The sequence below is a fragment of the Ambystoma mexicanum genome, chromosome 12 (assembly GCF_040938575.1).
Source record: "Ambystoma mexicanum isolate Mex_15411 chromosome 12, UKY_AmexF1_1, whole genome shotgun sequence".
NCBI classification, from domain to species: domain Eukaryota; kingdom Metazoa; phylum Chordata; class Amphibia; order Caudata; family Ambystomatidae; genus Ambystoma; species Ambystoma mexicanum.
The window spans coordinates 108,295,705-108,308,826 of NC_090936.1; the positions used below are offsets into that span (position 1 = coordinate 108,295,705).

The window sequence follows — 13,122 nt, forward strand, 5'->3', positions numbered from 1 at the left end:
ATTGTTTAATGGCAGGTTAGCGTGCTGACTGATCAGGTAGAGGCCCAAGGCGAAAAGATAAGAGATCTGGAACTTGGCTTGGAAGAACACCGGGAGAAGTTGAATGCTACAGAGGAGATGCTGCAACAGGTACTGCATGGAGGGTCGGGGTGCAAAAGGAAGGCACTTACTTTCAGCACTTAGAAGCTACACCTGTTGTGCAGAGTATTGAATTACTAAGTGCGCAATGTCCTTGTATTTAGTCTTTTTCCTAAAAGCCATCCTCCTTCCATACTCTTTGAAGTTCCTTCTTGTGGGGATAGGATTTGAGCCATTTGTGCCAGCAAAAATAATCTCAATTTTAAAAATAAAAATCAAATTGTTATTGCCATTTTAGTTATAACACATAACTGCAATAATGCTTTCTTTAATATCCCCACAGTGAAACACCCCTCCTGCCGTCCTCACCCCATGTTACGGATTCTTCACATAACTCCACCAGAAATTGGACACTTAATGGCTTCTCTTCTTAAAGTCCTGGTTCTCCTTCTGGGTACGCCTGAATGCAGGGTCGAATGAACCTCTCCCCTAATCCCCACCTTTAATCACAAATCCATCAGTGTCTCTGCTTAGTCGGCGAATCGCCCCCTTCCCACCCCTTCCCAACCTCTTCCTCAGCCCCTCCGGTCTACCCACCCATAGTTCTCAAAGAAAGGGAGCCACACACCCTCAATGTTGGTCCTGGACTCGGCCAAGAGGTGGGTTAGGTATTCCATATCATATATGGCTCGGATCTTGGAGACCCATTCCTTCTCCACCGGCATTCGTGGGTTCCTCCACAATCGGGCCAGGCAACACCTCGCTGCAACCAACATAATTTGAAACATATGGCCCTGATCCACTTTAGGCTCCTCACTCCAAAGAGAATAAGCCATGGAGTGAGTCCCCTGTAAATTCCATCAATCCCCTTCATCCAAGACAGGATATGCCTGCATCCTGGAACAACCCCCACCACATGTCGATATAATCTCCCTTTTCACTGTGACCCTTCCAACAATGCGGGTCATATCCGTCCCTCGTCCGGGCTATCCTCACTGGGGGGGGGGGGTAATGCCACGTATGTAACAGTTTCAGGGCCTGATGTCTATATTGCGGTAACGTGATGGAGTGATGGACCCGTCTGCACATTTGGGCCCACAGTGTATCCTCAATAACTCTGCCCAGAGGGGTGTGTGGGGGGGGTTCCCTCGGGATCGCCAAGAGAAGCAATTTATATAACCCAGCTATCAACCCCCCTGGACTCCCATCTGCGTGATCAGAAATCGTTCAAAATCTGTCAATTCCCACCTTTCTTCGGTCAGGACCCCCTTCAATTGTAGGAAACGGAAACAGAAGGGCGATAGCTTACACAGACCCAAGGCCTCTTCCAGTCCCTTCATGGATATGAAAACATCTCTTACCCATAACTGCCTGCCCTACTGAGCCACGCCTCGTACCAAATGCCAAAGGTTTCTCGATCCCGTCCCTGAGTGGGGGTGCCCATATACAGCTGAGTGGCGATGGCCACATTGTGAACTACCTTTTATCCCCTCCCTCTTTCCATACGGACCATAGAGCATCCAGGACTGGGTGGCACAAGACTCTGTACGGGATGCGAGCTTTGGGGGCCCATAGCCACTTGCCGCAAGTGACCGGAGCCAATTCCTTGTTGTCCATTGCCATCCATTGTTTCCCTGATCCTGGGTTGAAGTGTTCCACCAAGGCTCGTAGCTGAGTCACTTTATATGTTGATAAATCCCACTCACCCTTCCTCCTTTGGCTGAGTTAGTATCCCATAGGAGATCCTGTGCTTCCTCCCCGCCCAGAGGAACCGCAACATGTATCGCTTTACCTCAGACAGAAAAGACAGGCACGGGCACTGGCAGCATTTGGAACAAGAATGCAAATTTGAGGAGAACCACCATTTTAAAAGAATTTAGCTGGGCCATCCAGGACAACCCCAAACCTGCCAACCTTTCCATATCTCGTTTCACCGCTGTCCAGAGGGGAAGGGAGTTACCGGAGAAGAGATCCTTAGGGTGCCATGTCACTGGGACCCCCAAATAGCGAAACATTTCCCTCTGCACTCTAGACGCGAGCACATTCATGTATTTCTGTTCTTTGTCTGGCAACCCCCCCGATTGCGAACACCACTGATTTCCCCAGGTTTACTTTAAAGCCTGACAACTTCCCATATTGTTCCAAACTGGTCAACACATGAGGGACGGATTGGGACGGCTTGGTGAAATAAAGTAGAGCATCATCTGCAAAGAGACTTAACTTACAGTGTACCCCATCTACCGTAACCCCTCTGATCTCTCCAGTGGCCCTGACTGACTCCGCCCACGGCTCCCATCACCAATGCATAGATCAGCGGGGAAAGGGGACGCCCCTGGCGTGTACCCTGCCGCAGTGGGAAGGACCCTGATTCATTCCCGTTGCCCACAACCCTAGCCGTGGGTTCAGAGTACAGAGCCTATATCCAACCCATGCACTTTGAGCCCATTCCTAGGGACGCAACAGCCTCCCCCATGAAGACCCAGCTCACCTGGTCAAATGCCTTCTCAGTGTCCAGGGATAACAGGAGCGCCCTCTCCCCTGTACCATCTGCAAACTCATCGCATGGAGGGTTTTTCGCATGCTGTCCGCTTCCTACATATTTAGCATGACCCCTACCTGATCCAGGTGGCCAGGCGAAGATCTTAACATCCACATTAAGGAGGGAGATAGGCCTGTGGGAGGCGCAATCAGTTAGGTCTTTCCCTGGTTTCGGTATGACAGTGATCATGCCTGAAGGAATGACTGTGGTACTGTGTCCCGCCCCACTATTCGGTTAAACAACTTGGCCAAAGGCTTCGCCAGGAGGGTTTTGTATTGCTTATCGAAGTCGGCTGTAAAGCCGTCTTCTCACGGGGCTTTCCCTCCCTTCAACCTTTTAATGGCCCCCAGCACCTCTTCCGCAGTTCTCTCCCTCCAAAGCATCCCTTTCCACCCCTGTAATCTTGGGGAGGTTTTCGCTCGGCTAGCTACTGCTGCATGTCCTTCACAGATTCCTCCGCCGGCCCAGTGTACAACGTCTTGTAGAAAGTTGCAAAGCAGCCCGCTATGTCCACCCCTCCTTTCTGGACCCGTCCCCCTCCATCTCGCATTCCCTCCACCCTTCTTCCTACTCTGCAACCTCTTATCCTATTTGCCAGGAGGGTCCCCACTGTGTCCCCCCTCTCGTAGTATTATCTCTGTCGGGTATATCTCATTCTCTTAACCTCCCCAATTAGGACTGTGTGAAGTTTGGTTCCAGGTGTTAATATCCCTGCAAAAATATTGCGATACAAAGATATTGCCATATTATTATTTTAAAATGTGCGGGGAACACCCCTGCAACCCCTGCTCCCACAAAATATCCTCCCCAAAAATATTGCCTATGGCGAGATAAACGGCCATATGTATGGTGATATTTTTGGTGGGGATATTTTGTAGGGATACCGTGAAGTTCATGTCTCTTATCCCTTATATCACTAGTAGAGCCCCCTATCTGCATCACTCTGATTCAGCTGTAGGCGTAGTAGTCCATTCCCCTCACAACTTGTTTTGATCAGTGCCCTTTCACGCTTCCTACGGGCTCCCTCAGCAATCGGTAAACCCCGGAAGGTGGCTTTGGCCACCTCCCACACCGTCGCCATACCAGTCTCCCCATTGTCATTGGTGTCAAAATAAGACTGTATCTCCTCCCTCAAAGTCCCTAAACAACTGGTCCATCAACAGGGTGTTACATCTCCACCTATAACACGACAGGACTTCCGGCAGCCGCCAATTTACCACCATTAGTTTGTGGTCTGACCACGTAACGGCCTCTACGTTCGGGGCCCCAACCTCACCCTCCTGTTCCCTGGGTATCAGCAGGAGGTCAATCCGTCTGTATGACTGATGCACAGGGAAGAAAAATGTGTAAACCCCGGGTCCCAGGCAGGACCTTCACCACACGTCGACCCAAAAATTATCCTGCAGAAGATTCCACAGGGCGAGATTGTCTCTTGCCACCAATCTCGTCCCCATTCCCTTTGTAGACCACCAATTCAATTTTGCGGTCAAATATCAAATTGAAATCCCCCCAGCAGCTTCGCTCCCTCCGCCCACTCGTTCATCACCCTGAACACCTGGGGTAGGAACCACACCTGACCCAATTGGGTGCATAAAGGGTGGCAAGCGTGATTCGCGTTCCTTCGTACATACCATTTTATGTCCAGAAACCGTTCCCCGAAACCCCTCTTGACCTCAATCCCCATGAGACGGAATGACTTGTCCAGCAATATACCCACCCCTTCCTTCTTGGAGGTTTTGTGAGAGGGCCAGAAATTCCTCCCCATCGCTTTACTTTATATCGGTGACTCCACTCCTTGTCACTAATGCGTCTCTTGTAAAAAGAGGACCAGCAGTTTCTGTTTGCAAAACATGTTACTAGTCAGAGATAGTTTGTTTTGAGAGTTCAAACGCTTGACGTTTAGCGTACCAACCACCCCTCAACCATTTTCCCTTCTCACCCATCGCCCATTAGCCCTCTTGTGTCCCGTGATGCCTCTTCAGCGCAGATTCCACAGCATGTACCGCTTGAAAAATGATGGAAAAATGCCCACCTTTGAGTCACCATAGTTTAGTTCCTTTAGACGTTTTACTTTCTCGAGGATCCTCGCCTTATCTCCATAATAGTGCATGCGTGCTTGGACCGTGCGAGGGCCCCGGGCACTTCCGCCAGCCCGATGTACTCTGTCTATTGTTACTCTGTCACCTTCCTCCGTCTTAGGACCATCCTTATTATGTCTTGCGCCTTATGTTCCAAGCCTGCCGGGGTCTCGCCCTCCACCTCAAACAGCCTGAAGATCCTGAGATTGTTCCGTCTCTCACGATTTTCAATATTATCCACCTTGAGGTAGAGCTGTTCCTCGCCTCTTTCCATTTCTATGAAGCGGGCCTCCATCTGTTTTCAAAAGCCCCGTAGAGGTTTGGTTAGCCTCAACCCCATCCATTCTATCCTCAAGCGTGGTCACCTTAGCCGTTAGGTCTGCCAGTTTTGTCCTCATGTCCGTTCTCATACCTCAAATTTTTTCCAAGATGGTCTGTATGTCCGTTTATGGAGCCCAATTCAGCCGGTGGTGTAGGTGCTCCAACCGACCCCCACCCCAGCTCCGTCGCAGTTTCTTCTGTGTGGAATTGAAATTTCGTCAACGTCTCCTTCCAGCTCATAAGGCTTCCACACCCCACCTTTTGTTCTCACAAGGAGTCTCGACTTTGGCTCCACTAGTCCACAAGCACCCTTTCCAGTGCCAAATCTTTCTATGGGGGTAGACCGCCCCTGGACACTTCCACTACCCAAAGCGACATGCAGATTTATCTGGAGATGGGTGGGGGGGGGGGTGGCATCCCCCAGACTGAGCTGCGGTGCGAAGGGGCTCCGATATGAGCTTCCCACTTCAAGGATAGTGTCCAGGATGAGCTTCTGCACCCCTTCAGATGGGCAGCAGGGGGTTGTTCTCCGTGTGGGGAGTCCCCACCCCTCCCTGCTCCTAAAGTGACTTTAGTCTGTTACTCTCCTGAGGCTAGGGGATATCCATGGGCAAGGAGCTTGGTCACCGGCTTCCAGGGCCCAGTCTTCCCCTCTTCTATGTAGCTAACTGTCGCTGTTTCGGATCTGCCTCTGCTGGGAGGCGCCACCCACAACCAGCCTCAGAGCGCAACGAGGCACTTATGGGCCCTAGGCCCCTTCTTCACTGCAGTTTGTCTGGGGTTTTGACTCCCCTCTTGAATGCGGCAGCTCATGGTTGTTTGAAAAGGTTGCCCCGGTGAGGAGGGTCCCACACCTCTGGCCCGGCTCAGCGTGCTGCCAAATGTCTCCTAATGGGCTCACAGGCTTTCCCCCGCTGCGGCCAGTGTGAGGCCTTGCCCCCGGAATCCTTCCCCTTCCAAGGTTAGTATGTGGAGGGGTGCCAGTTGACTGTGGCACTCAACAGTAGGATCTCTGCTGCCCATCTCCACAGGGGAGCGCCACGTGACTGAGGCCTTGTGTAGCCCATACCTCCTCTCCACTGCTGCACGTAGGTGCGGGGGCCACTCCTCCAGAACCCCCCCTCAGACTTGGGGGCGGGGGGGTTCCGCTGCCCTCTCGCCCTCTTCGCGGCATCCAACCGCACTGTCCTCTACCTGCCGGAGCCAGCATTCCCTGCTTCAGGCGGTGTCTGGCTGGGTGCTCTCCCGCGTCGGCCCGGTCAGTGATCTGCAGTGCTGGGGGGTAGGGTGGGCTCCACTCCTCACCCCCAGCCTCTCCAAAGCAGTTTTTAGGGCTTCCGACACTCTAAATCCGGCCATGGGACTTCGCACGCGTGGCGCCGGCGTAGTCCTCAAAGCCCAGAGGGGCATCAGAGACATTCCTCTCCCAGGACAGCTCGAAGGCGGCGGGGGAAGTGCTCCGACCCATGCCATGGTCAGGTCCGGGGCTCCCAGGCTGCCTCCAGCCGTCGCTCTTGGGCCCCCTGCATGGGTGGGGGTTTCCAACTCGTAGATTGCAACTCCGTAGGTGATTCAGAGACTGCTAGTCACCTGAGCTCCTCATTGACTCCACGGCTGGGGACGGAGCACAGCATTCAAGCAGACATCTTCCCTCTGCCCCCTGGTGGCCTCCCCTAATCTCTCAATTTTGATTTGATTATGTAGAAGCATGTTCTGGCACACACTTACTCCAGGCCTCAGCCTGCAAGTCTCTTTCTCTGCTCCTGACTGGTTGGAGCCTCCAGTTTCCACTGTGCCTTTTTTTTTTTTTTTGTATTCAGATTTTGAGTTCTCAAGCTGAGCAACATTACAATACCACGTGTGTTCTTCATAGACATGACCTTGAAAATAAAACCAAATATGCGAGTTACACCACTGCTCCAGTAGTGTAGGCAAATCTTGGCCGTATATCGCTAAAAACCAATGTCGTCAGCTTAACATCCGCAATCGTACAAAAAAAAAAGAAACAAAAGGACAAACCTAAAACAACAAAAACAAATTGAAGTGTGGAAACATGGCCGATTGTAATGCATAAAACACATCGACTGTCACAGTAATGCAAAGGAAGTAATCTCATGGGACTTGTGATATATCCCAGAGCCATCATGCTGGCTCACATAAGTAATGAGAGGGGCCCACTCCTGGAGATATCTTGCAGAATCCCCTTAACTGCAGCATCTATGGGGGAACGGTGATATGGGGTGGCGACTTTAATTGCGTGTTGAATCCCAGAGAGGATAGGTCGGATGACAAGATGGCTAAGCCCAGTCCGGCGGCTAAGGTATTGCAGACGCTGCTGGCGGATTTTGGCCTAGTAGATGTGTGGAGAGCGAAACACCCGGGCGTGAGGCAATACTCGCACTATTCGGCTCCGCATCTACTGCACACGAGACTTGATTACTTTTTCACTACGCCAGACATAGTCGCGGAGTGCGACCATATAGACTACAGGGCGAGGGTTCTCTCTGACCACTCGCCCCTGGTCATGCGATGGCAACTGTATTCCCCACGAGCGCGTATACCAACATGGCGCCTTAGGGCGGAGGCGCTCAAAGACCCTGCCTTCAGAGAGGATATTAGGGAAGAGATAACTGCTTATTTTGAGGTGAATAAAGGGAGCGTTAAGTCGGCTGGCACCTTATGGGAGGCCTTTAAGGTCGTAATGCGGGGGATCGCCATTGCGAAGTCTAAGGGATTGATGGGGGGAGTCCTGGCGGATTTGCATAGAGCAGAGATTGAGCTGGAGGAGGAGTTGGAAGGTGGTGGGACAGATGTGGAGGCGGTCACCAAATTGCAACAGGAGTGTGCGGAACATTGGGACAGGCTCTGTAATTTGAACTATAGAAAGTATATTGAGAGATTGCATGCGGGGGGAGATAAAACAGGCCGACTCTTAGCTTGGCTGTACAAGAGTGAGACCCCACGATCCCCGATCAGATTGGTAACCAATGAAAAGGGGGAGGAGGTAGACACCCAAGAAGGCGTGAACAGGGCATTCGTGGAATACTATAAGGTCTTATACGAAGATCGCGAGGGGGGCAGCCAGGAGGAGATAGACGATGTGCTGGAAGATGTAGGCTTGCCCAAGGTCAGCGATGAGGAGCGAGAGGAGCTGGATGCTCCGATCACCCTGGAAGAGCTGAAGGAGATTGTGAGACAGTTGCCCACTAGCAATGCCCCAGGGGCAGATGGGTTCCCCAGTGAATTTTATAAAGTTTATGCGGAGGAAGTGCTCCCGCCCATGTTGGAAATGCTCAACGAAGCGTACGAGATGGGACGGTTGCCGGAGTCACTTAGGGAGGCGATTATAATTCCGCTCCCCAAGCCAAATAAACCGGGACATGATTGTGGCTCCTACAGGCCCCTGTCGATGCTGAACCAAGATAGCAAGATCCTGACAGCTGTCCTGGCTACTAGAATGCGTAGAGTGATCGGCAAGTTGATCCACCCTGACCAGACGGGCTATGTCCCTAATAGGAACATTACTCATAACCACAGGCGCCTCCACAGGGTGGTCGAGTGGGGTTGTAGTGATGACGGCGAAATGGCGATAGTGGCATTGGACGTGGTTAAAGCGTTCGACTCCGTTCGGTGGCCTTGGCTGCTGGCGGCTCTGAGATGGTACGGGATGGGACCAGGTTATGTCAGGTGGGCCGAGATGTTATACAGTGCACCACTAGCCAGGGTCCGCACGGGTGCAGTGGTGTCAGAGAGATGGCAGTTGGGCAGAGGCACTAGGCAGGGGTGTCCCTGGTCCCCAATGTTGTACATCCTGGCCCTAGAACCCTTAGCGATTTACCTCCGGCAGCAATATGACCCGGTCGGCATCGATGTGAGAGGAGAGTGTCACCTCATATCCCTGTATGCAGATGATATGCTGCTATACCTAAGATACCCAGAAGAAAATTTGCAGTATGTCTTAGAGGTGATGGGGAGGTATGCCTGGTTGTCCGGTATAGCGGTAAACCCCCAGAAATCCACTCTATTTCCGCTAGGGGGCTATGTGGGGACTCCGGTAGAGAGGTTGCCAGTGTTGCAGATCCCGTGGGCGACGAGATCCCTTAGATACTTGGGAATTGACGTGTATCACACGACTGTGGAAGAGCACAAGCATAACACTGAACTTGCTGTGGGGAAGATCGAGAAATGCATGAGGTTCTGGGAAAGATTGCCACTAGCGATGATGGGCCGGGGAGCTATGCTTAAAATGGTGGTACTGCCCAGGCTTCTGCATTATTTTAACAACATCCCCTACATGATTCCTAAGAAGTTCTTCGTGAGGCTACATGGTATTTGCAGAGAATTCCTGTGGCACGGCACGCGAAACAGAGTCGCACTGTGGAAGCTGCAGAACTTCTATGAGAAGGGCGGAGTCAAACTGCCGAACTTTGAGGCATATTATGTGGCAGCGCAGCTACAATATGTGTCCAGGTGGCTCTCTGATGATGAGACCCCTGAACACAGGCTGTTTGGGAGGGATTGCTCCCCTTTTTATCTGCGAGAGGTGATCTGGGTGGCTAATGCATGCATGAGGGAGCGGCCTAGAATGCTAGCTTTGGGACGGAACATGTGGAAACGGGCCTGCCGGATGATGGGTAACCCCTTGCCGTGTGTGTTGCAGTTCCCATTGGTCGCACTGGCGAAGGGAGATGGGCAGCTCAGAGCAACCATTCGGATATACTGGGAGTCAGTGGGGTTGGTCACCATGGGAGATATTTGGCAGGATGGGACCATCTTGGAGTTCGAAGAATTAGAGGCAGGGTCGGGATTGCACAGGGGTCAATATATGACATATCACAGGATAGTGCAGGAGATCCGGAATAGGTGGCCCGAAACTACCCTGGCCGATGAACCGGACGCCACGGTGGAGATACTATATGACACATCGGAGGGCGGACATGAGGTCTCTAGGTTGTACGAGATGTTGATGACGAAGGTTGGGAGCGACTTAGTTCACTTGAGACTGGAATGGGAAACGGAGATGGGGGCCCCGATGGCAGATGGGTTGTGGGAGCGAGCCCTGGGGTATCATAAAAAAGTATCGAGAAACGCCAGGTTTAAGCAAATACAGCTTTATATAACGCACAGGGCATACATGACCCCCTTGAGAATATCCAAATTTCGGGATGTTGGACGCCAGGCGTGCCCCAAGTGTGACGAGGAGAATGCAGACATGATACACATGTTCTGGGCATGCCCAGTAATTGCAGGCTATTGGGGTGAAGTGGCGCAGAAGCTGGCAGGAAAGGGTGTCACGCTCAAAGTGGATTCAGCCTGGGCCTGCTTACTGGGGGGATATCCCAGAGCGCGCAAACTTAGACATGTCGAGAAATTGAAAGATTTGGCTTATGTGCTTGCTAAACGTAGGATTGGCATGGGATGGAAGGAGTGTCATAAGCCACGAACGGAGGTCTGGTGGAGGGATCTCCAAAAATGGGCGGAGGCCGAGACGGCTGTGTGGCGGGATACCAGTATTGCAGGGGAGGAGGAGGAAATGTGCTCCCTCGCGGCATGGAAATTGTTGATAGCTGAACTGTTTGGAACGGGGTCGGCTCCAATTGAATCTGAGAGCGATGACGCCCCCCCGTTCACAGCGGATACCAATGGCGAACACCATACAGGCTCATAGGGGGAGGGATGGGGATTGCAGTGCTGTTTGTTATCAAATGTGTTTATTTATGTTCTAGTTGTAATGTCGTGTGGTTTATATATAAAATAAAAATATATTTAAAAAAAAAAAAAAACTGCAGCATCTATTTTGTGCATTGCCGCTACATACCAGATCCTAGACCACCAGTCTTTAATGTCTGGGGGGAGAGGGACTTCCAATTCTTCTCAATGCCATCTTTGCTGCCACTAGAAAGTGCGTTATTGATTTAGACTACTTTGACCCCAGGTTGTAACACTGCTGCGGATCCTTGTCACCTAATATCACTAGTGGGTCCATCACCAGTACTACTCAATTATTGTTTTGATTTGAGCTAATGCTTCCTTCCAGAACACCTGTGTGACTGGGCATGTCCACCACAAGTGAAAAAGGTGCCTGTAGCAACGGAACATCTACAGCATGTGGGGGGGGTCTGCTAACCGTTCTGGAGTCAAATACACACTTAGTAGTAGCTTAACCCCATTTTCCTTGAGGTAAACTGACTTTTAGAGTATTTCCCTGGCCTAGTCTATATATTGTACCAGGCCAATTCATCCATGGGTCTCCCAATGTCTTCCTTCTATATAGCCATGTATGTGTGGGGCGAGGTGAACCTTTTGGAGTTAAGGATTTTGTAGGTGGATGATACCAGGCCTTTCGGGGGGTCCCCAATAAATAGATCCTCAAACTGGGTAGTATCCCGTGTAACGTGATTCGCCAACTTTACATTAGTGAGCCAATGACGGAGTTGAATATACCCATATCTGCCTGTGTCTAATACTAAGAAGGCTTGTTTGCATTGCTCAAATGATAGGGGTTGCTCATTATCAAATAGTTTGCCTGTTCTGGACAGACCCAGCCCTCTATCCATAGAGTAAATCTCATGATGCTCTGTCCGGGAGGGAATTTTCAGTTATTCCAGATTCCCGTGAGAGGGGGGGGGTGGAAAGGTGGTCGTTGCATAGCTGTGAGCTGCCTTATACCAGTACCCAAAAGTTGACTTGGTGGTTGGGAGCCCATTCCCGTGGTTTTTCCTAGTTCTCTTGCAACGCCATTCGTGTATGGGACCTCCTAAAGCGGATTTTTATATGTATGCCCAGTGCTTGGTGTTATGTTGTGATGTTTGGCTTTCCAGTACTTGGGCAATTTGTGCTGCATATAGGTATCTCTCTACATCTGGGACTGGCAGTCCCCCCCCTTTCCTTTGCTGCCATCACCGTTCTTCTAGCCACCCTTGGGGGCTTGTGTCCCCAGACAAAATGAAATATATGCGACTGAAGCTCCTTAAGAACCACTCTGGAGATCCAGATCGGTAATGCTTTGAAAATATAGAATAGCCTTGTGTTAGGGAAAATGTTCAGTTTGGTGCTAAGCTCCTCCCACCTTAGAGACCTCCAGCTCTTTTGCTGAACTTTGGGACTTTGGACTTTTAAATTCTATGCGTTTTCTGTTTGTGTTTCTTTTGGTTATGGAGTCTGACAAACTCCATAGGCATCATCGTTTACATTGTGTCACACTGCACCTTCAGTGCAGTGGCACAGGGAAGTCTTTCAGATTTCCCAAGGTTGAAATACCTTCTCTGGGGTAATCTGTTTCCCAGATCAGTAAAGTGAAATTAACTTTACTTACTGATGTAACTTTCTAGACCCAGCACACACTATCTTACACTAGAGTGCTGGAGGGATTACTTAGTATCCCCTGTGTCTAGATGCTCATGGAACATTTTTGTTACCCTTTCCTTACAGAATGGCCCGTGGCAGTGGTTTCATGTCGAACAACCATGGTTTGCATTTACCGCGGCTGTTTGCAGCTACGGTAACGCTAAGCGCGGGAGCCATCTTTTTCAAAATGGCGCCGAGCCATCTTTGACATATTGGTCCCCGGTCTTCTTTTTCGCCATGTCTTTGTGGAAAGGTCCTACTAGAGATTTTCTCTGCGCGCCAAACCAGGTTTGGTCTCTTTGTTCATTTCGCCTTTGGCGGGCTTCAGTAGTGAAACCCGCCTCTGTCTCCAAAGTGTCTGGGGTAGGCAGGAAGTGAGGGAGGTGCCCGAAACTCCATGTGCTTAGTCTCCTAGGAGACCCGAATGCACTCTGTGGTGGTTGGCTGGCTGACTGTCTGGCAAGGACAGCCACCCTGCTGGGTGAGTGACAGCTAGGCTGGAATAAAGCCTTTTCCATTGACTTGCCAGAAGTGCTTAATCCTATCCAAGACTTTTGCCTATTGACTTTGGCTTAGCCAATTGAATTGAATGACTCTTCTAGTGAACTCTTAAAGTATCTGCACTGCTTAGGAATATTTGTGGTCTCTTGTGTTCTAATAACCTTTGTATTTATATTCTGAATTCCAACAGTAAGATATTAATGTCCCCAGCACCCTTGTTACTGAAGTCCCCTGTGGGTGTAGGTTGTGTCTGTGGGC

At 50.8% G+C, this 13,122-nt stretch overlaps 1 protein-coding gene across 17 annotated transcripts in view; it reads left to right on the top strand.

Annotated features, from left to right (window-relative positions):
- Positions 1 to 13,122, top strand: part of PPFIBP1 (PPFIA binding protein 1) — a 1,584,927-nt gene that overhangs the window by 297,750 nt on the left and 1,274,055 nt on the right. For all 17 annotated transcript variants that reach the window (XM_069628106.1, XM_069628107.1, XM_069628105.1 and 14 more), the window contains exon 6: positions 16 to 129. In XM_069628106.1, the coding sequence (XP_069484207.1) occupies positions 16 to 129 (114 nt within the window). The remainder of the gene's footprint in view (positions 1 to 15; positions 130 to 13,122) is intronic.